Source organism: Drosophila grimshawi, unplaced genomic scaffold, assembly GCF_018153295.1.
Source record: "Drosophila grimshawi isolate 15287-2541.00 unplaced genomic scaffold, ASM1815329v1 contig_848, whole genome shotgun sequence".
In the NCBI taxonomy this organism is placed as follows: Eukaryota; Metazoa; Arthropoda; class Insecta; order Diptera; family Drosophilidae; genus Drosophila; species Drosophila grimshawi.
Window position 1 is genome coordinate 12,227,501 of NW_025063692.1, and position 24,452 is coordinate 12,251,952.

General features: G+C 43.7%; 5 protein-coding genes across 7 annotated transcripts in view; 3 read left to right on the top strand and 2 right to left on the bottom strand.

Moving 5' to 3' along the window:
* The window catches only part of LOC6566002 (neprilysin-1), a 15,044-nt gene extending 11,118 nt beyond the window's left edge, over positions 1-3,926 (top strand). For both annotated transcript variants that reach the window (XM_032739073.1, XM_001992582.2), the window contains exons 4-9: positions 620-747; positions 811-928; positions 1,330-2,336; positions 2,435-2,597; positions 3,141-3,457; positions 3,540-3,926. In XM_032739073.1, the coding sequence (XP_032594964.1) occupies positions 620-747; positions 811-928; positions 1,330-2,336; positions 2,435-2,597; positions 3,141-3,457; positions 3,540-3,812 (2,006 nt within the window). In that variant the 3' untranslated portion in view covers positions 3,813-3,926. The remainder of the gene's footprint in view (positions 1-619; positions 748-810; positions 929-1,329; positions 2,337-2,434; positions 2,598-3,140; positions 3,458-3,539) is intronic.
* Positions 3,927-4,841: 915 nt separating this feature from the next.
* On the bottom strand, positions 4,842-8,283 carry LOC6566003 (putative inorganic phosphate cotransporter). Its single transcript, XM_001992583.2, has 2 exons — positions 7,843-8,283; positions 4,842-7,462 (listed from the first exon to the last, which is right to left on the bottom strand). The coding sequence occupies exons 1-2, from the start codon at positions 7,991-7,993 to the stop codon at positions 5,838-5,840; spliced, it is 1,776 nt and encodes a 591-aa protein (XP_001992619.1). The 5' UTR covers positions 7,994-8,283; the 3' UTR covers positions 4,842-5,837.
* Positions 8,284-9,729: 1,446 nt separating this feature from the next.
* On the bottom strand, positions 9,730-11,851 carry LOC6566028 (transmembrane protein 185B). The gene is made up of 4 exons (XM_001992584.2): positions 11,570-11,851; positions 11,427-11,497; positions 10,784-11,358; positions 9,730-10,699 (listed from the first exon to the last, which is right to left on the bottom strand). The coding sequence occupies exons 1-4, from the start codon at positions 11,605-11,607 to the stop codon at positions 10,304-10,306; spliced, it is 1,080 nt and encodes a 359-aa protein (XP_001992620.1). The 5' UTR covers positions 11,608-11,851; the 3' UTR covers positions 9,730-10,303.
* Positions 11,852-12,039: 188 nt separating this feature from the next.
* Positions 12,040-13,125, top strand: LOC6566029 (NADH-cytochrome b5 reductase-like). Its single transcript, XM_001992585.2, has one exon. The coding sequence runs from the start codon at positions 12,079-12,081 to the stop codon at positions 13,009-13,011; it is 933 nt and encodes a 310-aa protein (XP_001992621.1). The 5' UTR covers positions 12,040-12,078; the 3' UTR covers positions 13,012-13,125.
* Positions 13,126-13,880: 755 nt separating this feature from the next.
* On the top strand, positions 13,881-23,909 carry LOC6566030 (phosphatidylinositol 4-kinase alpha). 2 transcript variants are annotated; one of them, XM_032739068.1, is made up of 11 exons: positions 13,881-14,143; positions 14,412-14,622; positions 14,702-15,760; positions 16,368-16,427; positions 16,717-17,212; positions 17,278-18,243; positions 18,797-20,565; positions 20,628-21,544; positions 22,486-22,674; positions 22,753-22,999; positions 23,342-23,909. In XM_032739068.1, the coding sequence occupies exons 1-11, from the start codon at positions 14,054-14,056 to the stop codon at positions 23,725-23,727; spliced, it is 6,390 nt and encodes a 2,129-aa protein (XP_032594959.1). In that variant the 5' UTR covers positions 13,881-14,053; the 3' UTR covers positions 23,728-23,909. The 2 variants fall into 2 exon arrangements, with proteins under 2 accessions (XP_032594959.1, XP_001992622.1); XM_001992586.2 differs by lacking the exon at positions 16,368-16,427.
* Positions 23,910-24,452: the final 543 nt, after the last annotated feature.

The window sequence follows — 24,452 nt, forward strand, 5'->3', positions numbered from 1 at the left end:
TATTATACTAATATATATATATAAATCTATTATATATACATGCGCATATGTCTGTGTTTCTATATGTTTTTACTCAGTATGTTGAAAGTTGGTCCATCTTCAAGTCTACTCTTTTTTGCCCAGCTCAACTCTTATTTTTGAAGCATTCAGAGTAAAGTTGATTTATGGTTTGTCGCTTTGTTTTCATACCAAAGGCAAAGGGACATCATTCACGAACCCCAAACCAATGCCGAACCCTAAACTATCCACGATAAACCGAAATTATCCTTTTGTTTTTCGTTTCTATGCGAAAGAGTCTGGCAAAGTTTTACCGGACTCCGTCAAACCTAAACTTTAAGCGTAAATTTTGCACAAACACAAGGCTAATGTAGAAGGAAGGATGGTTTTAAAGGGACGGTAAAAGGGGAGTAATGATAAAAGTTATTTGGGGTGGTAAAAGGGGAGTAATGATAAAAGTTATTTGCGTCTCAGTTGGACTTTTATGATCGACTCGAAAGTTGATTTATGACCTGGAATTTCAATTAAACGCACAGATGGCATTTTTTCCCATGTACAAATGTAGATAAGTGAAAAACCCGCAATTCTCTAATGATTTATTGATGGTTCGATTATTTTACAGCTGCTTCATTGCTATCCGCGATGGATTTAGCGGCTGATCCGTGCGAGGACTTCTTTCAATTTGCATGTGGCACCTGGAACAAGGTGCATCCCATACCCGAGGATCGCAGCTCGATTAGCACTTTTGAGGTTTCCAAATATCAAACTGAGTAAAGTTATTGAATCGATACTGACACTAAATATCAATCGCAGGTGCTCTCCGATCAGCAACAGTTGATTTTACGTGGTGTTCTCGATGAACCGACCGATGATCGCGATAATGAGGCAACCATCAAGGCAAAGACATTCTACAAGAGTTGCATGGACATACGTGAGTATTGCTATCTGGTTATCTAAGATGGGTTTAACTCAAATTTCAGAGAAATTAATCGAAATTTAATTACTTAATTGAATTCAATTGAGAACTGCAACTCAAGAAAATACTGTCCGAGAAAGTAGTCAAAATTTGATTAATATAAATTCTGATTTCAATTGGATTGATTACATTTTTAAGTGCCTGAACAAAGACAGAATTATATTTGAAGAAATTTGTAAATATTTTAATTCGAATTGAAATAATTACAAATATTTTAAAAAAATTAATTCTTTAGCAAGTATTTAAATTGAATAGCAAAATGAATGAAATCTGAAATAGTTAAATGCATTATCAATTTGAGTTAAGCAAATGAATATCAAAGAATATTCTTACAACTGATTTCATGTTGAGTGCAGCCCAGATCCGTAAGATTGGCGCTGGACGGCTGAAGGAGGTGCTGCGCTCCTTGGGCGGCTGGCCGGTAATCGAGTCCAACTGGCAGATACCCTCGCATCTGACGGTCGAGCAGCTGATGGGCAAACTGCGGCTCCACTACAGCGAATCGGTGCTGATCGAACTGTATGTGGGGGCGGATGACAAGAACAGCTCGGTGAACATCATCCAAATGGATCAGCTGCAGTATGCGCTGCCCTCCCGCGACTACTACCTGAAAGCAAGCAGTGCCAACGATCGTCAGGCATATCACAAATACATGACGCAAATCTCTCAGCTGCTGGGCGCCAATTCATCGACGGCAGCCGACGAACTGAAGCAGGTGGTGCACTTTGAGACGCAGCTGGTCAACGCTTCACTGGCCGAGGCGGATCGTCACGATACGAGCGCCGTTTATCGGAAGATTTCGTTGCCGGAACTGCAGCGACTGGTGCCGGAGCTCAACTGGACCGATTATCTGCAGACGGCAATTGGGCCGGGGATTCAATTGCAGCCAAATGAACAGTTGGTCACATATGGCATGTCGTATCTAACGGAAATGGGTAGGATCCTGCGTCGCACAGATCGCCGGGTTGTCCACAACTATATGCTGTGGCGTCTGGTCATGTCCCTGATGACGCACATGATCGATGAGTATCAGCGGGAGCGCGTCGAGTTCCGCAAAATCCTCATGGGCATCCAGTCGGAGAGGACACGCTGGTCGCAGTGCGTCGAGTGGACAAATAAGAAACTGGGCGTTGCCGTTGGCGCCCTCTTCATACGGGATAACTTCAATCAGGATAGCAAGGAGGTTGCCCTGGAGATGATTCATAACATTCGGGCCGCGTTCAATGAGCTGCTGGCCGAGAATCACTGGATGGACGATGAGACGCGTGCGGTGGCCAAAGAAAAGGCGGATTCAATGAACGAACGCATCGGCTATCCAGAGATACTCACCAATGTCACCGAACTGGAGCAGGAGTATGTCAATGTAAGCAATTCGTTTTAATCTCGTACTCCTCATCCCCCATTCCACATTTCACATTCCCCATTCGCCATTCCACAGCTCAAATCGCTTACTTATTTCAGCTGACGATCGTCCCGGATAACTTTATCGATAATGTGCTGAGCATCTTGCAGTGGGAATCGGAGAAGCTGCTCCAACTGCTCCGACAGCCCGTCGATAAGGAGAAATGGACCACGGAGCCGGCGGTGGTCAACGCTTTCTACAATCCCAACAAAAATGATATTGGTGGGTGTCTCCCTACTACTACACCCTATATATGTATATACCCCGCAACACATCCACATTCTTACACAAATGTGTAACTCTGTGCAGAAGATAAGCTATATATATATATACATATTCTTAATCATTATCAGTCATCGAGTCGTTGTATCTTTCCCTCAATGCTGAAGCTATCTTGAAGAAACCTGGTATATATCCACTTATGACTTACAGTTGACATTGGAGCAATCGGTCGATTTTCGCTTAATAAAAAATTCTGTTTTACAAGTCATTTTTATTATATAGCTGCCATAGGGATCGAGATAGGCGTAGACAAATACATGTGTCATTAATGTATTTCTGATACAATATAACTGCTCAAAGCATATGAAATATTTAATATAAATATTTGAGATTATTACTCCTAGTTTAATGTGTTCCAAGAATGCATAATTCTTGAATTAAATTCGCAGTTATTTTTTTGTTCCTATCTCTATATATATATATATATATGTATATGCCGATCTTTTGTTTTGATCTGGAATTTTTATGTACTTTCTTTGGTAGTATTTCCCGCTGGTATTCTGCAGCCGTTGTTCTATAGCCAACACTTTCCCAAGTCGCTGAACTATGGAGGGATTGGTGTGGTGATCGGACACGAGATTACGCATGGCTTCGATGACAAGGGGCGACAGTTCGATCGCGAGGGCAACATGATGCAGTGGTGGAATAATGCGACCATCGAAGCATTTCGGGAGCGCACCCAGTGCGTCATCGATCAGTATTCGCGCTACAAGATCAACGAGGTCGACATGTACATGGATGGTCGGATGACTCAGGGCGAGAATATCGCTGACAATGGCGGCCTCAAGCAGGCGTTCCGGGTGAGCATCAGCCGCATCAGTTCGATCGCCAAACTGGACGATCCTAATCCAAATCCTGTGTGTGTTGTTTTTGCTTTTGCAGGCGTATAAGAAGTGGGAGAAGCTGCATGGCAGGGAGCTGATGTTGCCGGCTCTCAATATGACGCACGATCAGCTGTTTTTTCTCAACTATGCACAGATCTGGTGCGGCAGCATGCGGCCAGAGGATGCATTAACCAAGATCCGATCCTCCGTACACTCACCGGGATTTGTCCGTGTCCTTGGACCGCTCTCGAATTCACGTGACTTTGCGCACGCCTACGGCTGCTCAGTGGGCACAACCATGAATCCGGCGGACAAGTGCAGTGTCTGGTAGTCATGATCACGGTCACGATCACGGTCACGATCACAGTCACGATCACAGTCACTGTCACGATCACAGTCACTGTCACGCTCACAGCATGCGTAAATGCTTTGTATAAGCTTATTCTTTTTCTTATATATATACATATATATATATATATATATATATATACATATATTATTTATATACATATATGTGTATGTATATATATCTGCATATATATTTATATATCGTGTAACATCATCAAATGAAATGCGTCGTCGGTTTATTTTTCTTAAATTAATTTTTTTTTTTTTTTGTGGTTTAGCATTTATTATATAGCGCGTTAGTACGGAAATAGTATAAATTATTTATGTACTATATAACTAATTGTATTTGTATCAAAAACAAAGAAAAAACAAAACAAAAAAAACAACAAAAAACATGAGAAATTAGCAACTGCATTGTAGAGCATCCAAACCAAACAAACAACAACCAACGCCCCCGCCCCCGCCCCCGTTCCGAACCTTTCGTACTCCCCGTCCCATTTGCAGTGCAGCCTGTGTACCACCCCTCCAGTAAACCAGTTATCGAACGAACAAAACAAAACAAAACAAAAAAACCAACAAAAAAAAAAACATAAAACACAAAACGGCATTAATATTCATAATAAAGTGAAAAGTAAACGAAATGAATCGAAACGAAACGAAACGAAACGAAACAACCGAAATACCGATAAGGCAAGGCACCCACAACAATTTGCGCATTTGGTATTTACAATTGTTATCCAGAGCTATAATATATCTGAACTATGGGAATGTCAGGAATGTCACTGTGTAGTACACTCTGAGCTATAATTGAAGCTCAACTTGTTGGCATTGGTTCAACTATTCAAGTCAGTTGTCAGCTGTTGCTGTTGCTTACACACTGCATCCAGCTTCATCCAGCCACTCTTAACTATTATAACTGGACGATTTAATCATTGGCTCTTTCGGGATTTTCCCCTCAAAAATTCCATATATATTTTTGGCAATTCCAAGCCCAAAATTCAAACGTTAAGGCTTCAAAATCTATGATATGCTTGTGCGTTTTTATTATTTCAAAGTTACATCACAAATAACATTCAAATGCCTCGGATGCTATGTACATACATATGTAGCTTATATGTAAGGCAATATATACATATCTATATATGTGTGTATGTGTATATAAATATCGGAATACATTTTGTATATGGTATATAATTTGTATAATTTCGTTCGGCAGGCTAGGAGCCGCACTAAAGCTATGTGGGTCAACGCTAGACCCTAGTTTCTCATATGTATTGTATATCGTATATGTATCTATATATATATATATCGTATATCGTATATCGTATATCGTTTATCGTATAACGAATATATTGATATCAAAACGTCTAGCAAAACACAGTCCGTTGTTAACAATTGGTTAAAATAGTCATAGCCAAGAGCGGTGTTTTTAGGTACTGTGAACCCATCTAGCATTTGGATTGGAAACTCTTTGATTATTGGAGAATTATTGGAAGCTCACTAGAAGCTGCTGGAAAAGCTCATTAAAAGCGGTGCATTTGAATCCAAGTTGTTTCTTGGAAAGTGTTGGCTACTGGAAAGCGACAAGTGCTGCTGGTAGCTAAGAGTCAACCAGGGATGCACTGGAGCTCGCTGCGACTCGCTGGATGGTCTAGAAGATGTCCATCTTACATCCGTTGGAAAGTCAATGGAAGTTGTAGCTTTAAGTTAGCTTTGTTGGATTGCGAACTGTCACATGTCCTGTTAAATGATCAAAACTGGAAAGTCACTGGAAGCCTGGAAACTAATAGTTTGTTAGACGCATGTGTTTTGCTCGATAATTGGTTGGCTACACTCGGAAAGAATACTGCATCATTATCATTATCATTATCGTCATCGTCATCGTCATTGTCATCATTTTGGGAACTTAATAACATATTCCGCACGGAATTATCACACTTCTGCTTATGCACTAAATAAGGGAGGATTAACGATTAAGGTCGTCTTATTGATTTATAGGTACCCGTTGCTAGATGCGCAATGTTGAGGCGGAGGCTGAACCAGCGCCTCTGTTAACTCTTGTTGGAGGTTGGAGTGACCAGCTCTGCTCATCGGCGCTGGCAAAAATGAGATAGATGAAATTGCCAGCGATATTTAGGCCCGCCGCCAGCCAGAAGACAATGTGCCACTGGGTGAGCGTCTCCCGATGATTGATGATCAGCCCAACCACATACGGTGCAAGGAAGCCACACATATTCGCCGCCGAATTGGTTATGCCATACATGGTGCCAGCAAATCGGGGACTCAACGCGATATGATTCATTTGATTGCCAGCGTAAACGGCGCCGCCAAATGATCCAATCCCAGCGAGCATGAACGTTACCCAAACCCAATCGCAGCCGACATAGATGATGCCAATCAGGCCCAACGAGGGCACCACCGACGCAATCGTGTTCCACAGCTTGTACGAGTTGAGCAAGGTGATGTGGCGACGGGCGAGCATCCAGTCCGCCAGAGCGGAGCACGCGATGCCCATGAACCAGGAGGTCAGATAGGGTACGGCATTCAGCAGTGCATTCGACTGGATGTCAAAGTGCAAGATGTTGTTCATGTAGGTTGGCAGTTCGGTTAACTGTGTGTAGAATGCCCAACTCTGGCCGCACTGCGTCAGTAGGATGGCCCACAGTGGAACGCTGGTGGCCAGATGACGCCACGGTATAGCTTCATGTTCTTCCTCCTCCTCCTCCACCTCCACCACATCCACCTCATCCAGTTCTTGGTCACGGTCACGCTCCTGCTCCTCATCCTCATCCACATCGTCAACGTGATTGTGCTCCGGCTGCGACTGAACATGCAGCATGCGTTCAATATAAGCTCGTTCCTTGCGTGAAATTCTCGGATGCTCGCTGGGCTTATCGTAGACGAGATACATCCAGGCACCGAACCACACCAATCCCATCACACCAAAGATGTAGAAGGCCGATGGCCAGCCGCCGAGGAATTTCTGCGAGCAGAGCCAACCCGTCAGTGGCATGGATATAACGGTGCCAATATTGGAGCCGGCATAAACAATTGCCGCGAACTTATTCCGTTCCAGCGGTGGTATCCAGTGTGCCAGCATCGCATGCATCGCCGGATATGTGACGCCCTCGCCCATGCCCTCCAGGACGCGGACAGCAATCAGCAGTGGCAAGTCCCAGTGGGCCGCCAGTGGAGTGAGCAATGTGAAGATTGCAGTGATTAGGACACCATAGCCATAGATCCGTTTGCCGCCAAACAGCTCAGCCATGCGACCACCAGGCACCTGGGTCAGCACATAGCCATAGAAGAAGCTGCCAAGGACCAAACCCTGCGTCGCCTCATCCCACACAAATTCACCCTTCTCATCCTGCCGATCATACTCATCCTGATCCCAAAACGATGCTGATGATGATGATGATGATGAAGGAGAGGGAGAAGGTGGCATTTTACACGTATCGTTGCCAAGAATGGAGCCATTGTTGTGTGGAATGGCAGTCTGGTTAACCATGGCCACAATGGCCACAGAGAGATTCACACGCATCGCATAGACGACGGCAAAGCCGAGGAAGCCCATCAGCCCAAAGATGTGACGTGTCTGCAGCAGATCATCTTCGCCAGCATCATCAGCAGCAGCTGCAAAATTCAAAGCACAAAATTCACTTCAATTTCGATTCAAAATATATAGAAACTTGACAATAAAAGTGATGACGTTGTTGAAAATAGTTATGATAAAAATTCAAATGCCATAACAAATGAGATTAGACAGAATTGTTGCTAATCTTACAGTTCAATGTAAATCAAGCATGAAATGTAAATAAATTTTAAGCGTATTTTCAATTAGTGCTTTGAGTGAACGCTGAATTGGAATATATATTCAGTTAACATTTATATTGGTAGTTCAAGTTGTTAACCACTAGATTCAAATATATCTAAAATTCTTTGGGTTTTTTTTAGTGCTTCTTTTTTTATGTGTAGTTTTTTTGTTTGTTTTTGTTTTTGTTTTTCTCTCTTACGTCTGATTAGTGGCCTGTCACCGTCGCAGAAGGCCTCCTGCTCGTCATCCGCCTCCGTATCATCGTCATCCGCATCGGAGGCTGAGCGTCCGACGTTGCCGTAGTAGCAGGAGGCGTCGCGTGACTCGTCCGTCCATCTGTGCGGCGGCATCTGTCTGTGCTGCCCCAAACTTCCCACTCCAAAAAATCCAAATTTTCAAATTGTTGTCGCTTCCTGGTTTCTTTGCTTTTTTTGTTTTTTGGTTTTTTGTTTTTTGGCGAAAACTGTTTTGTCCGATTTATTGTTTTCAGCTATTGTGCAATTGGCAGCACATTTTCTCTTTTTCTATAACCAACAGCAACAGTAACAGCAACAGCAACAACGACAACGACAACAAATATGACGAAGACAACGACGAAGAAGACGGCCAAAGACAACTCATTAACAGCTGGAGCTAGCAGCGACTGAAGCGTATTCGTAACTATGTGCTTTGCCAGCAGCGACGGCAGCAGCAGCAGCGGCAGCAGCAGAGACAGCAGCAGTAATTGGCTACATATAACAATAGCAACAACTGAACCTAAACAAAAAGCACCAAGTAACTGTTGTTATTCTGGCTGTTGTTGTTGCTGTTGTTGCTGCACTAAACCAGTCAAACACAGTCACTCTGCAGGCAGACTCACTCTCTCTCTCTCTCCAGCTGTTTGTGCTTTTTGCTTACTCTCCCGCACGCTCATTCTCCTCCCTCCCTCTCTCTCTCTCTCTTTCTCTATCTACGTCTCCTTGTACGCCCATCAAGCAGTCAGCAGCATTGCATAGGAAAATGGACCAACAACAGAAACAGCAACAGCAAGTGAATGGATTATATTTGGCGCTCTCTCTCTCGCTCTCTCTCTCACTCTCTGCGTCAGCAGCGCGCGCTGAATTGAAGCGAAGGCGCTTTGACTTTGATTTACAAACTACTTACAATGTATTTATGTATATATGTATGTAGTCATTGCTTACACTCTGTTTTAGTTCTCATAGTCCATAGATATATGTAGGTAAAAATATATATATGCATGTGTGTGTGTATGTGTGTGTGGTGTTTGCGGATGTGCGCAGTACAAATGCATATTCAACAAGAATGGGCAAAAATCGAATTTCAAATGCCAACTGCTGAAAGTACCCTAAATGAATGTAAGAATTCATTAATGTTTTTCTTTTTTTTTAGCAATTTCGCTTAGAGTATATATATAATCACAACTCTTTTTTTTTTTGTGCTTTTTGTTGTTATGAAAACAATGTAGATAAAAGGAAATTGAAATCAATAACACAGCAGACACATATTGGATAGATAATGCTTGCAACTAGTCCCCATTTGAATTAACAGGCAAATGTGACACAGAGAGTTGTTCGTGAAAAATGATAAAGAGTCGAACTAATTCCTGTTATATACATTAGTCAGCATAATAACAACTATTAGCATGTCTTCAAATTGTTAACAAACAAAAAAAGGCATTATTGATTCATCGACTGCATTAGTGGGATACTGTTAATTGTCTGAGACCCACATTTTTTGAGGCAGGGCAATGAACTCGATTCCACCAAGTTGTCCAAATGAACAGATATCGAAATAGTCGCAGTGCCATTCAATAAATACTCTATAAATAATATTTATATATATACAAATTGAATTACGATTTGGCTGTGCGCACAACATCCCATTGAGTAAATACCCTTTCCAATATAAATACAAAAATAAATTGGAAGCATTTGGTTGGTTTAAGTTTTGCATTGTTAGTTATTTACAGGTATAATTAAAAATGTTTAAGCCGTTAAAAAACATATGCATACATAAATATAATACTTGCACATATAGAAGCTAAACTATTTAAAATATATAAAATAAAAAAAATTAAGTTACAATATTGCCTGATTTGAAATACGTTCGTTTTATTCGAAAAGCAAAAACTATATAGATGTATTTCATAACTAAATTGATTGCATTTTGAATAGAAAAGCTGCTTAAAAATAATACGGGCCAAATATATACATATACAGTTATTATATGCGTGCATATAGTGCATATATTTATATATTTCATTACATATATATAATATATATATATAAATATATTTACACATAGCCGATCTTGGATCTACTCCACCCCCACTCATATATATATATATACATATGTGGATGGAGGAGACTTGGGAGCGGGCGGGCGATAGGAAGGACTTACAAATTAAATTCAGTTCGAATTAGCTACGGCCAATGTTTATATAAGTAAAGATAAGTTTGTGTGTATGCGAATGCCTACAGCTAATCACCTAACAGTAGGCGTATATAAATATACAAATACATACATATATAGATATAGATATATATATATATGTATGCATATATATAAATATATATATATTTGTGGTGTATGTGATAACATTGCTAGCAATGTTAACTATTGTTAATTGTTGTTGTGCGGCGTTAATCATTACGATTCATCTAATCAGGTAAATCAATGCTGATGAATGGCACCACCGGCTTTAAAATATCATTCTTGGCCGCTTTCTTGCTCTTCTTGTCGTGCTTGCTAAACTCGTGCATCGCCTCTGTGGCAGCCATGTTGCTGGTCGATGATGAGGATGCGTCCAGTGGCACTGATTGACCCGCATGGCTTTGCGTCTCCGCATGATAGCTAATGTTGCCGTACTCCTGCAGGAACGGCATGGCCGAAAGCAGAAACTGGCTAAACGATTTACGAATACCAAACCACCACATGTTGCCGCCTTTGGCGGTAAAGCTTAAAATAATGAGCGCGAGTATGGAGACCAGCAGCGGGGCAAAGACCACAATGTACGGAAACTTGATTTCGCCATCCAGTTTGTCGCAGATAACCACCTGAATGCATGCACAAAACCAAAAACCAGATTAACATTGGAGATTAAATGGCAACGCAGTGCGATCAGACTGAAACGGACTTACCTGAAAGCAGAGCAACGGAAGAACGGTGCAAATATTGCCAACGGCTGCATTAAGTGCAGCTTTCTTCTGCTGCAGCGTCACTTCCGGTGTGCGCATCATAATGCCACAGAATATGATATTATAAAGTACGCTAACTAAGCTCAAACAAATGACAATCCACATGGGCACAAACACCACATCCCAGTTCCAGTAGACAAACTTGTCCAGCTTAAGCGGCAATGATACAAATTGCAACGCATTAACAGCTAAAAACAGCTCCAGCTCGAAGGAGCGATCATGCTTAACAGCCCACACACAGGCACCGACACTGACCACAGACCCAAAGATGAGCGGTATAAAGACGAGCACCCACAGATGCCGCTCCGACGTAAGCTTGTCGCAAGCCAACAGCTCGAACATTAGCAATATCAGATGCAGTGACAACGATATGAGCATCGCCTTGAACTGTGTGTAGGAGTCGCCTTCAAGGCGATAGTGCGGATAGCGGCACCAGACAATGGCACCCACTATGGCACCCAATATGGCAGTGCATTTCCAAATCCACAACGGTGTAAAAATTGCCCAATACGGCCAATCTGCAATTGATCATCGATATTAATTAAAGGCTCTGTTCGCACCGCCACTGAGTTGATTGCCACCATACCAATGTAACCATCGAGACGCAACGCAAAAAGCGTTACGAATGTGAATAGGCTGCAGTGCACTATGAATTTACTGTAATAAAGGATCAGATTAGGATATACATCAAATAGAACGTAGAGCGTTTGTCTGCATTGCATTGCTTACCATGGATTAAAGTCACGAAATAATGATTCGAGATTCATGTTCCCTCAACCAGAATACAGAATGTGTGCAGCTGCTGCTGTTGTTAGCCTGTTGTTATCAAAAGTTCCAGATCCAGATGATGAAGACTTCCGCCACTAGTTGCACATTATTGTTGCCCTTGTTGCCCTTGTTACCCGTGCGGCTCTGGCAGCTGACGTCAGCTCTTCAACTGGCACTCTGCGGAAAGTTTATCGAAGAATTATTTGTTGAATATTTTTTGGAACAGTTTCCTAATGATTATGGAAACACTGGGATACTATTAAAAAAAATTGCTAGGTATTTTTTTTTGTTGTGTTTATCTGTCTATCAACAAGGTATCGAGAATCGATGACGTTTTTTTACGCTCCCTGTTAAGTTATCGATATGACAGAGATGGGTATTTGGCATTGTTTGGTTCGATATTTCGCTTCGATATTTTGTATTAATTGCTTTCCCCTGTTTCGTTTTGTGATATCGCCCATCTCTAGTTGATGCACATGCCTGACGAAGTGGACGAATCTGACTGCTGCGGCAATGGGTGCACGAACTGCATTCTTGACAATAGGCCAGCACCCAGCCAGCGTGCACTTTTGGCTGGCAAACGTAACGTCATCGAAAACTATGCCAGATTCCGACTGCTCAGCAATGAGGCAATGAACGGCGATGCACAGGTGCGAATTTTGCACTTTGGCCACACTTTGACTGAGGATGCGGACGATGATGACGACAGCATATTGGACATTCCGCCTGGTCATCATATAATGTTGCGCGCTGAGCTTGCTGGCCATGCCGTGTTGCGACCCTACTCACCCTACTGGACAGACTTTGTGGGCAAACAGTTCAAAATTGTGGTCAAGCTGCGAGCAGGCGGACCCATGTCCGATTATTTGGCAACGTTGCAGCCGATGCAAGTGCTGCAATTTCGCGGACCCATTGGCAACTATGCGCACGACGCAAGCCGTGCCAAATGCATATTCATTATAGCACAGGGCGTGGCAATTGCCCCGACGCTTCCACTGGTCGCCGAGGTGCTGGACAACGAAGATGACATGTGTTGCATACGGCATTTGATATGCGCACAGGATCTGCAACATGTCTACTTTCGGGATCGTTTGCTAGACTTTGCCCAGTACTGGAATTACAATCACTGTCTCTATTTGGCGCATCAGCGTTGTGCTTTCTGTGCCGATGGCTGTGATGAGTCGTGTGAGCAGCTGCGCAAGAGTTTGCGCTACAGGGAAACGGTGCACACCGGGCGTCTGGATGCCAACCGCCTAGCATCACATCGTCCAGTATCGTCCAGCAATGCGGCGGCGGCTGCTCCCATTGTAATCATATCGGGGCATTCAAGTTTTCAGCAGGCAATGCGAGAGACTGCAGCCAGCGTTTTAGCTGTGCCAGACGAACATATTTTCCTACTCTAATTTACCGACTAGTAGAAAGTGGAAGACATACATCCTGCTCCTGGAACCATTCACAACTCTTGACAAATGTATGTATTGCAGCAGCAACAACATTAAAGGGACGTCTTCCTCTCACTCTCTGTTTCTTATCGATTCGTTAGATGACATTTATTGTTATCAATTTGAATTGTTAAAATCGGCGATTCAAAAATGTGTGTGTTGATGCACTGAAGAACCCTAATTGATTTTGAGAAACACGCCAAAATACTAATTGGCTTTTCATTGGGAATTGCTTGTCCAAGTCGCGAGGATCACTCTCACGCTCTCAAAAGTCAAGCGTCTATTTACGACTCGCAGCCAGCTATTTTTTAAGGTTGGGCGCCAAAAAAACCTAGTCGGAGCAAAGCAACAAAATTATGCAATCAAATCAGAAAACTAGTAAATGTAATCAGTAGTATTAAATTTATAATGTGATAATTAACTGTACATCGTTATAATATTATTTACTAGCTGTTCTAATGATTTTTCACACGCAAAATGCAAAAATTAATCAAATTATATGAATAAGCAGCTGAAATCGTTAGCATTTGAAATTAGTTGCGTGTTCGTTAAGTGTGGAGTAATTTCGTTACGTGTGGAGTAACTTCGTTACGTGTAGAGTAATTTCGTTGCGTGTGGAGTAATTTCGTTGCGTGTGGAGTAATTTCGTTACGTGTGGAGCTAAGTCGTATATGTGTGTGCGTGTGTTGTGTTACATATGCGCTATGATACTCTGGCAGTCATCTTATCAAGTGTTTACTCGATACCGCAACAAAAAGTACTCGATATTTTCGATAGTAAAACAATGCAAATTTCGAACGATTGACGATGACGAACGCCTAATGAGCAATAAATAAACAAATTGATTACATTATTAACGAATTGAAGTGCTTGTGCTTGTGCTTGTGCATTCATATCCAACCATTGCATTTAAGCCACTCGCGGCTCGAATCCCCCCCATCAACTGCATCATTAGTTGCTGGTGGCACTCAAACCAATATTTTGTTTGGAGGTGTGTGGAAAGATGACCGCCTCGGACAAGTATACTTATCAGCGGACGGTGCTATGCTTGGCCCGTGTACTGGCTGGCATTCAGCCCACGCCATGGGACAAGGTTGGTGCCGAGTGGAGATGGAAGGAACGGGTTGGATAAATTGGTCAACGGGGGTTGGCAACTGGGGCTGATAAGGTCTAAAACTCTGACAGCAAAATTAAAAATCGAACTTTTGCGCAACTAGCGTTGACCTTGAAACGCAAGAGACATGCGTGTTCTGTGCGGGGGCAGTCTGTGTGTGTGTGTGTGTGTGTGGGGGAGGTTGAGTCTGAAGGCATTTGGCAATGTTATTGTTATTTGTTGCTGACATTTGATATCCTTTGTGCAGGTGCAAACGCTATTCCGCTACTGTCCGCAGGAGAATGCATCGGGCGTATTTTGCTTGGACTCGAGGGCCCAGGATGCGGTCATTGCATTGGGCATTTACTTTCTGGAAGGTGGCTGCCAGCACGAATCACAAATCGTGCCCTATCTGCTGCGACTGGCCAAGAGCCTGCCCAAGGCGAGAATACACGATGAGCGCAGCAGTAAAGTCGAACGTGAGTCTAAAGCCACAAAATACAATAATTAGCCCGATTATCAATTAAAAATTCAATCAATTTCGTCGTCGATTTGCAGGTGTACGCATACCGGCAGCGGAGAAGTTTAGTTTCTGTTTGAACACACTGCTATCGGATATAGCAGCGAAATGTCCAGAGTCGCGGGAGGAGATCATACTGAATCAGGTGGAGACGCTGGGCACACTGGCGAATATCGTGAAGCCCGGCAAGGATAGCAATTCGGCGCCACCGCCAATGGTTTTGTGCAACGCAACGGTGCCGTTGCTATTCGGTTTGGCCAGATCGATGGGTCGCTATGCGAGCAATGATCCGCCGCTGTTGTGCCGCATCTTTCCGCCTGAACAGCTGCACATACAACGTGCCAGCGCTGGCGGTGGCAATGGCACTTACAATAACAGCTCCTTTAGCAGCAGTGAACGTTTGGCGACCACACAATTTCGTCCAATCATACCGCGTTCGATGTCCGGCACCTTGGCGAACCATAATCACAATTCGAATTTGGATGACCATCATCATCGTATGCGCCCATTGGGGGGCTCTGGCAGGCAGAGAGCATCGTTGCACACGTATTTCTCCGTACCGTATGATCCACGTACGCATTTCTTTACACGCTACGGCTCCAGTTTCAATCAGTTTCCACATATGCGTGTCAATCAATGCGAATCGCCCAGCAAGAATGGCCCAAAGCCATTGTATCGTGTGCCACCGTTTCCCATCCAGCATTTGCAGACGATATTTGCGGTGTCCAAGAAGCTGCTGACCAAGGATACCCTCGACTATTTGGATGAGCTGGGCAGCGATATATTCTCATTGCATTTGAATAATGGCAATTGCTACAAGAGCTTCTCGGAGATGCTCAATTTGGTGCTGGTCACATTGTTGCGCGAACTGTTGCAGCATCAGATCGATCTGCCCACACCGTTCACCAAGGATGTCCAGGAGTTTGTCAAGCGACTCTTTCTCAACGGCCAAACGGAGCTGCAGAACAAGCAGCAGGATCAGGAGCGCGAACGACGCGAAGAAAATGGCATCGCCGTCGTCAACAAATACAAAATTAATGTGATGGCAAATGCCGCCTGCGTGGATCTATTGGTTTGGGCCATACGCGATGAGACGGGTAAGTTAATTGGCAACAAAAACAAAAAAAAAAAAACATAAAACCGACACTCACACAATGAAAAGAAAGAAAAAAAATACGCTCGCAATGCAAATTTGGTATATTTTTGGAGTATTTATTGGGAATCTTTGATTTGATTTTATAGCACAGAAAATGATTAACTGATCGAATTCTGATCCGGATTCTCTGCTTCTGTCAGTCTGATATATATAACGAGTATATTCCCACATTTCTTTTGGAAGAACTTTTCGTCAAAGTTTCAGTCGAATATTTTTTGTTAAGCAAAAAACAGAATTGAAAAATTTATTGATTTATTTGAGAGTTGCTTATAGCATTTAGAGACACAAAATATATCGCTGATCATATATGAAAATCAATCTCTCACTTGTTTGTTTCGATATGACAAATATATATCAAATGTTATCGATTTTTATCGAATTATACTGCCTGGGGTATAAACATGTATGTAGCTTCGGTGTCGGGGTCCGAGGATAGCTTTTATATTATTTGGTTGATTTCTATTCTATTTCTAGTTTTGTGTTTTGATATTTGCATTTTTTATTTTCTTTGTGTTTTTCGTAAAAAAAAACCGTAATTTTTTTTACAGTTGATGTCGACTATAACGTGCCATCATTGCAAAATGGCTTGCATTTTTTATTGAAAAAAGGTCAAGAGCAGTTCCTACCCCGCCCGTCTCCCTCCCTTTTAAACACAATTGTTAATTTGTTGATTTCTGATTATTGTTTGAATTTCTGTTCTTTTGTTCCATTATCATTTCGATACTCAATCGTGGGAATCCCATTGTGTTGCATGCTGCTCCATCCAAAAAAACATAAATAAAAATAATGTTTGAGGTTGTCGTTTTTTTGCATTTCCGTTTGTGTTTCCCTTTGATATGATATGTCTATGATCTGTTTGTAATCGTTTTAAATACCACCTTCCCCCGCCCCCCACAGAGGCGGACAAACTGTGCGGACGACTGTCCCAGAAGCTCAATCTGATGCTGAGCCATAAGATCGTGATGGATCATATGCCGCTGCTAATGGTCTGTCTGGAGGGATTGGGCAAGCTGGCACAGAAGTTTCCCAATATTGCCGGCACATCGATATCGTATCTGCGTGATTTTCTTGTCGATCCCAGCCCGATATTGGGTAAACTGCATACGTATGCAATGCAAACGCTTGCGCTCCAAAAGAAGGAGAAGGAACTGACGCCATTCAAGATTGTTGTCCAGCATTCGGATTCGCGTTCGGTTGTCGACATCTTTGGTGACAATCAAAAGCAGCCAGGCACTGGACGCAGCGGTCATGCGGCCTTCGAGGCACTCCGCGATGCTGCAATTGAGAATCTATCAATTGCCCTGCGCTCTGCTCACACGCTGGACCAGTTCTGTGTGCCCGCTTTGGTTGCCAACGTCTCCAATCGTTTGTTCACCGCCGAGAAGCACGAGAGGTGAGTCATATCTTATGCGATTATTGATAATTGATCATTCGCTAACCGCAAATTGATATCTGCAGTGAGTCAACGCTAGTCAGTTTGAACATAATTGTGATGCTGGGTCACGTGGCCGTCGCATTGAAGGACACATCGAAGACGACACAAAACATACTGCAGTTCTTCATACAGCGGTTCTGCAAGGTGCCATCGGAGCAGAATGCATTGATTGTCGATCAACTTGGCTGCATGATCATCTCGCAGTGTGAGACGCACATATTCGATGAGATCATGAAGATGTTCTCGCGCGTCACCGTACAATCGGCATCGCTGGCATATAACTCAGATCCGGAGAATCGCAAGCAATTCCATCATGTCTCCGATGCGGTTGTCAATGCATTGGGCAACATTGCTGGCAACATTCAGGGCGATGCCGAGATGCTTGAGTTGCTTGGCAAACTGTTGGAGTTGTTTGTCCAAATTGGACTCGATGGCGAACGGTCATACGATAATACGCCGGGTGCGCAAAAGGCCAGCTCGCGTGCCGGTAACCTGGGCATGCTTATACCCGTAATTGCTGTTCTCATGCGTCGCCTGCCGCCGATCAAGAATCCGCGTCAACGTCTGCACAAGCTCTTCAAAGATTTCTGGGCGTACTGTGTCGTTATGGGATTCACAAATGCCCGACTCTGGCCAGCCGATTGGTATCAGGGTGTGCAGCAGATAGCGGCCAAATCGCCGCTGCTCATCTCACAGACGGCACACAAATCGGATATGCGGGAACTCAACTATACGCTGGCCATTAAGAGCGATTCGGTGAATGAGCTGCGCAGCCAAATACTGGTGCTGCTCGAGCATTCCTCGGACAATGTGGCCGCTTGCATCAATAAGCTCAGCTTTGCCCAGTGCACCTATCTGCTCAGCGTCTATTGGCTCGAAATGCTGCGAGTCGAAAATGCCGATGAGCCCAGCCTGGAGCCCATTATGAGCTACCTATGCGATACGGCTCTCCAAAAGGACAAAACCAACATTTGGCAATGCGTTAAATGGTGAGTCATCCAAAGTATATTCAGACGATCCACATGAATCTATATATATATATGTATATATAAGTTGCTGTAATCGGGCATTAAATCATCAAACTGATACGATGACGTTTTATAGGTTCCCATTCCGATTTTAGTAAGTCAAGTATACAAATTCCGGTAGAGATTCTTTGCAACTTGTTTACTGCTTGCTGTGAGAGGCAGAGACTTGGCTCTCGCATTCCAGCTTAAGTTTGAGGCACATTCAAATAGACACAGCTAAAAAAGATAATTCAGTTTCGGTATTTGGGTTTAAAGAAAGAAAAAAAATGCTGAATTTTGGTGTTGATCAATCGTTTAAAATTGGAGACGAGCTCTTGGACAACTATAGCTTAAAGCTGGCATAGGAAAAATCTGTCGATTGAGATGAGAGAGATTCGGACATAGATTAGCATCTATGGTTTATTGATTGATGCTTGATTGATTGATGATTGATCTAAGCTGTCGCTATAAGTTATTGAATCTCTTCAAGTTGAAATTTCTAATTGAGATTTATGATTAACGCAATCATTTTCAGCGTTGCCGATCAGGTTTTTGAGAAATTTCGCAATGTGCTGTTTGCGCACGATGAGATCCGCGAGAAGGTGCTGGAATCGCAGGCGACGCTGCTGTTGGTGTACTTCAATCACATCCATAAGCAGATCCAGCTGGTGGCGGATCAGTATCTATCGCAGCTGGTCGATCGCTTTCCGCATCTGCTGTGGAATCGTCGTGTGTTGTGGTGCATGCTGGACATACTACAGTTGCTGGCGTACTCATTGTCACTGGATCCCAACGAGGAGACGCCCATTTTGCGTGTGGTCTCAACGCCGTATACGCTGCAATTGATGGACTCGCTGCCGGCACGCGAGCTCCGGCTCAAAGATTTCGCCGATCGCTGTCAGGGCATTGTGAACGAGGCAATGAAGTGGGCGCCACGCTCGACACGCTCCCATCTGCAGGAGTATCCCAATCAGATACCGACACCAGTGCTGGCCCATCACAGCGGCCTGGCGTTGGCCTTCGATTCGGTTGTCAACAGCAGCACCCTGCATCCGGGCAATGCGCTGAGCACGCTCAGCAAGCGGCCCAGTTGCGTTAATTCGGATACGCCACGATTCGTTTCCGTGCTGTGTCTGCGCAGCAAATACGCCGGCGAGATAAGCGGCCTGCTGTCCGTGTTGAGTGAACAGGATAAGGTTGGCCTCGCCGATCGACTGGTGAGCGATGTGTGGGGTGCCTGTGCGGAGAAGAGCGATGCTCGACATCGTGGCGCTTTGTGGCGTGCCACTGCCTATCTGATCATCTGTGCCGAGATCGATCGCAAGCTGCTGCATGCGGTGGCCAGTTCGCAATTGGAACTGTTTACGGAGTCAGCGATGGAGACGGCTGTCGAGTGCTGGCAATGGGTGTTAACCGCTCGACAGGATCTCGAGCTGTGCTTCATCCAGGAGATGGTCAGTGCGTGGCAGACAACGTTCGAGAAGCGTATGGGTCTATTCGCCTGGGAAATGGAGGGCACCAATCCATTAGCCGCCTACGACGGCTGCAAACTGGTCAGCAAACCGATCCTAATTGCACCGCATCTCATCTGGCTGCAGTTACTCTCCGAAATGGTGGACACGGCCAAATATTGTAATCGCGACAAGGTGGAAATGTTCTGTCTGCTTCTGCATCGCTGTCTGCCCATATTGAAGAGCAGTCGACAGAATCGTCAGGTGGCCACTGTTGGCTGTCGCTTCAAGTTGCTGCAGTGCGGCCTGTTCTTGCTACAGGGCAACACGATACCCAAATCGCTGGCACGGAACATTTTGAGGGAGCGCATCTATTCGAATGCACTCGACTATTTTTGCGGACCGCCCACGTGCCCCAATCAGAGTCGGGAACAGCTGCTCGAGGATATACTGATCTTGCTCAAATTCTGGCAAACGATGCGCAGCGAAAAGAAACATTTGGTCACATCGGAGGTGGGTGATTATGATATAACCAGCACATCGGTTAGCTCCACCCAAATGTTGGCGGTGCGCAATAATCCAGAGACAGCATCGCTAATCAGTGGTGGCGCCGAATATGCTCGCTCCATGAGTGCAACGGGCAATGCAAGTGGCTGGTACAACACCATACCACATTCAACGTCCACGTTGTCGAAGCGTTCGTATCGCTCCAAGCGTTTGCAATACCAGAAGGATTCATATGACAAGGATTACATGAAGAAGCGCAATCTGATACTCGAACTGCTTGCCGTCGAACTGGAGTTCCTCATCACCTGGTATAATCCCAACAGTCTGCCCGATCTGATAGTGCCAGGTAGGTTTGTCCACTGATAGCTTGATGGGTTAATTGCAATCTCTCCAACATTTTTGTTGCAGGCGAGGAGCAGATCACCGAGTGGCGGAATCGTCCCTACAAGCCAAATGTTTGGCGTGACTATGCCCGCTTAGCATGGTGCTACAATCCGGCGCTGGCCGTCTTTCTGCCGCAGCGCATCAAGAATGCGGAGACCATTGACGAGGAGGTGTCGCGACTGGTCTGCTCGGATCCGATAGCCGTTTGTCATATACCCGAGGCGTTGAAATATTTATGCACCACCAAGAATCTGCTGCAAGAAAGTCCCGATCTTGTCTACATACTATCCTGGTCAGCGGTGACGCCCATCCAGGCGCTCTCCTACTTCTCGCGACAATATCCATCGCATCCGCTGACCGCACAGTATGCGGTTAAGACGCTCAGCTCATATCCGGCGGAATCAGTGCTGCCGTATATACCGCAACTGGTGCAAGCGCTGCGGCACGACACCATGGGCTATGTGGTGGAGTTCATTAAGAATATATCGAAGCGATCGCAGATAGTGGCCCATCAGCTGATCTGGAACATGCAGACGAACATGTACATGGACGAGGATCAGCAGCATCGTGATCCCATTCTGTATGAGGCATTGGATGTGCTCACCCAGAACATCATTGCCTCATTCTCTGGCGCCGCAAAACGTTTCTATGAGCGTGAATTCGATTTCTTTGGCAAGATCACAGCCGTATCCGGCGAGATACGATCCTTCCCCAAAGGCATTGAGCGAAAGAATGCCTGCTTGGCGGCACTGAGTCGCATCAAAGTCCAATCCGGCTGCTATCTGCCATCCAATCCGGAGGCAATGGTCCTCGATATTGAATACAGCAGCGGTACGCCCATGCAGAGTGCGGCCAAAGCACCATACTTGGCCAGATTCCGTGTCTATCGCTGTGGCATCAACGAGCTCGAGGCACGCGCCATGGAAGTGTCCAATAATCCGGTAAGACAAACTCCCCAACTTCGATGTTGTTAGATTCTCAGAACCCCAAAATGCCCCAAGCTTAACTAGCGGTAGCAGTGCTCTAGTCGAAAGATCGAAGTATTCGACTGGAGATACCCTTTAAAAGCTCGAGCGAGGCATTAATATGCTCCTATCTTCAAGCAAGCTCAATATCAAAGAAGAAATCAGACGCAGGTCAAATGATAAATGGCTCCAGATGCCGTATAATGATTTCTGCAGAAGCTACAAGGAAGAGGTAGAGGTAGAATCCCCGGAACACTTCTTCTGCTTCTGCCCAGCACTTGCCCGCAAACGCTTGGCAATCCTGGCAAATTATTCCGTAACTAGCCTATCAGAGCTAGCCAACATGAGACCGGCCAGGATCGCAAAGTTTATAATTGGCAACTGGCTGCTCAAATCTCTGACTTTTTTGAGGTTTTAATACACGAGTGTTGGAGAAATCTAGCCGAGATCCCATACAGCATCACAGCGGGCCAAACATGGCCTCAACCTTCGTTTTAAGCTAACCTAACTTAAACTAGTCTTTCCCAACTTGAATTCGGTCTTCAACTAGAGCTAAAATCAATTCAGTTTTCGAACGATTTCTAAAAAGTAGAAATGTAAATCCAGAAACTACTCTAAGAAAATCCTTTCGGAAAGATCAGCTCTCGACTGGTCTATTAGTGAGAAGTCTCAATGAGAAGTCACTCTGCTCTTCACTATTTTCAGATGAAGTGAAATGCATTTTTTAAAAAATAGAAACTAATATAAGAATAAGAATTCTGCTAGAGAACAAAAACACAGCAAAACTACTGATGACATCCTAGTTTTATCAGCTAATCCCCAGCAGCTCTGTCTCAGTCTTACTCATCATATCTCTCTCTCTCTCTCTCTTGCTGTCACTTTCTTTGTCTGTCTTTGTCTAATGTGTGCATGAGCAGAACTCACAGGAGGATGCCCATATGACGCTGGGCGTCGAATCGTGGCAGGCAGCCATATTCAAGGTGGGCGACGATGTGCGCCAGGATATGCTGGCACTGCAAGTGATCACCATATTCAAAAATATCTTCCAACAAGTTGGCCTGGATCTGTTTCTCTTTCCCTATCGCGTTGTTGCCACAGCACCAGGTGTAAGTTGATTGCGTTTTGATTGTTGCATTTGCTATTATAATTATATAAATGTTATTAACTATTTGCTATTTGCACAGTGCGGCGTCATTGAGTGTGTGCCCAATGCCAAGTCACGCGACCAGCTGGGCAGGCAGACAGATTCCGGCCTATCCGAGTACTTCCAGCATCAGTATGGCGATGAGAGCTCCAAGGAGTTTCAGGCGGCTCGGGCCAATTTTGTGAAATCGATGGCCGCCTATTCGCTAATTGGATATCTGCTCCAAATCAAGGATCGACACAATGGCAACATCATGATCGACAAGGATGGCCACATCATACACATAGGTATAAATGTCTAAACTTAATCGTTGATTTTTCAATTTCAAATATTGAAACTCATTTTTTTAGTCGCTCATCGAACTTAATCTAGAAATCATTAATCATTCTCATCTGCTTCAAACTAAATTCTATAATTATTTTTTGTGTTGAAATTGATTAATGGCCAAATGAAATCCAAGCAGAATTTCGGTCCTTTTTCATCGAGTTTGAAATCCGAAAAACAAACTGGGAAACACTTGCAAGTTTTTCAAATACAGATTAACTTATTTTATATTATATTATATTATATATATATATATATATATCCTAGACACTAAACTCTTTCAACAAACTTAATTCGACACACAGATTTTGGCTTCATGTTCGAATCATCGCCGGGCGGCAACATTGGCTTCGAGCCGGACATGAAGCTCACCGACGAGATGGTCATGATAATGGGCGGCAAAATGGAGGCGCCCACCTTTAAATGGTTCAGTGAGCTGTGCGTGCAGGCGTTCCTCGCTGTGCGACCCTATCAGGATGCGATTGTCTCGCTGGTATCGCTAATGCTGGACACGGGTCTGCCCTGCTTCCGCGGACAGACGATCAATCTGCTCAAGCAGCGATTTGTTGCCACCAAGAACAACAAGGAGGCCGCCGCACACATGTTGGCCGTCATACGTAACTCGTATCAGAATTTCCGCACGCGTACCTACGACATGATCCAGTACTATCAGAACCAGATACCCTACTAAAGTCTTCTCTGCCAATGGAGTTTTCAATTTTCCTTTTTTTTTTTATGATTTTGTTTGTGTTTTGGTTTTATTGCTTGCAAGGTTGTTGGTCGAGTTGTGTTCTGGTTTTGGTTTGGTTCGGTTTGGTTTGGGGTTCATTGATTAGCCAAATGCTGTATTATTTATTATACCTATTATTTTCATATTTTGTCTTGTTTTTTATATGTGCGTTTCTTGTTTTTGTTTTTGTATTTAAAATGCTAGCTGTTACCTTTTTCGAAGATTTTACGATGAATAATACTAAATCAATTATAGGGCAATATGTTGTACAATGTATTTGTTACCTACATGTATACAACCAATACATATTACTTACATATTTATATATCTCTCATATATATATATACACATATATGTATATATACCGATACTTACAACAAATAATTAACGGGCTTCAATTGCGAGTTGATCAACAATAATTCCATATATCCATATATTAAAAGCATACAATAATTGCATTATTTATCTACTTGCAATATTTAGCCACTGTGCATTTTGTGTGTGTTTAAAATTATATATATACAAGTTAATACGCATTGTTTGTTGGACAATAGGAAAACAAAATTAAATAATAAAAAAAAAATATACAAATTAATTTGAACAGTTTCTGTTTGATTCGAATATCGGAGTCTTTCAATGACGCTTGAACAGAACGGCTCCACATTTAACAGAACTGTTGTCGAGTT

Coding starts and splice junctions, on each gene's coding strand:
- LOC6566003 (XM_001992583.2), bottom strand. CDS start 7,993: ATGCCGCCGCACAGATGGACGGACGAGTCACGCGACGCCTCCTGCTAC. Junction 7,463..7,842: donor TGACAGGCCACTAATCAGAC/GTAAGAGAGAAA, acceptor TGAATTTTGCAG/CTGCTGCTGATGATGCTGGC.
- LOC6566028 (XM_001992584.2), bottom strand. CDS start 11,607: ATGAATCTCGAATCATTATTTCGTGACTTTAATCCATG. Junction 11,359..11,426: donor GCGTCTCGATGGTTACATTG/GTATGGTGGCAA, acceptor GATCAATTGCAG/ATTGGCCGTATTGGGCAATT. Junction 10,700..10,783: donor TTCCGTTGCTCTGCTTTCAG/GTAAGTCCGTTT, acceptor GCATGCATTCAG/GTGGTTATCTGCGACAAACT.
- LOC6566029 (XM_001992585.2), top strand. CDS start 12,079: ATGCACATGCCTGACGAAGTGGACGAATCTGACTGCTGCGGCAATGGG.
- LOC6566030 (XM_032739068.1), top strand. CDS start 14,054: ATGACCGCCTCGGACAAGTATACTTATCAGCGGACGGTGCTATGCTTG. Junction 14,144..14,411: donor AGCCCACGCCATGGGACAAG/GTTGGTGCCGAG, acceptor TCCTTTGTGCAG/GTGCAAACGCTATTCCGCTA. Junction 16,428..16,716: donor GCATTTTTTATTGAAAAAAG/GTCAAGAGCAGT, acceptor CGCCCCCCACAG/AGGCGGACAAACTGTGCGGA.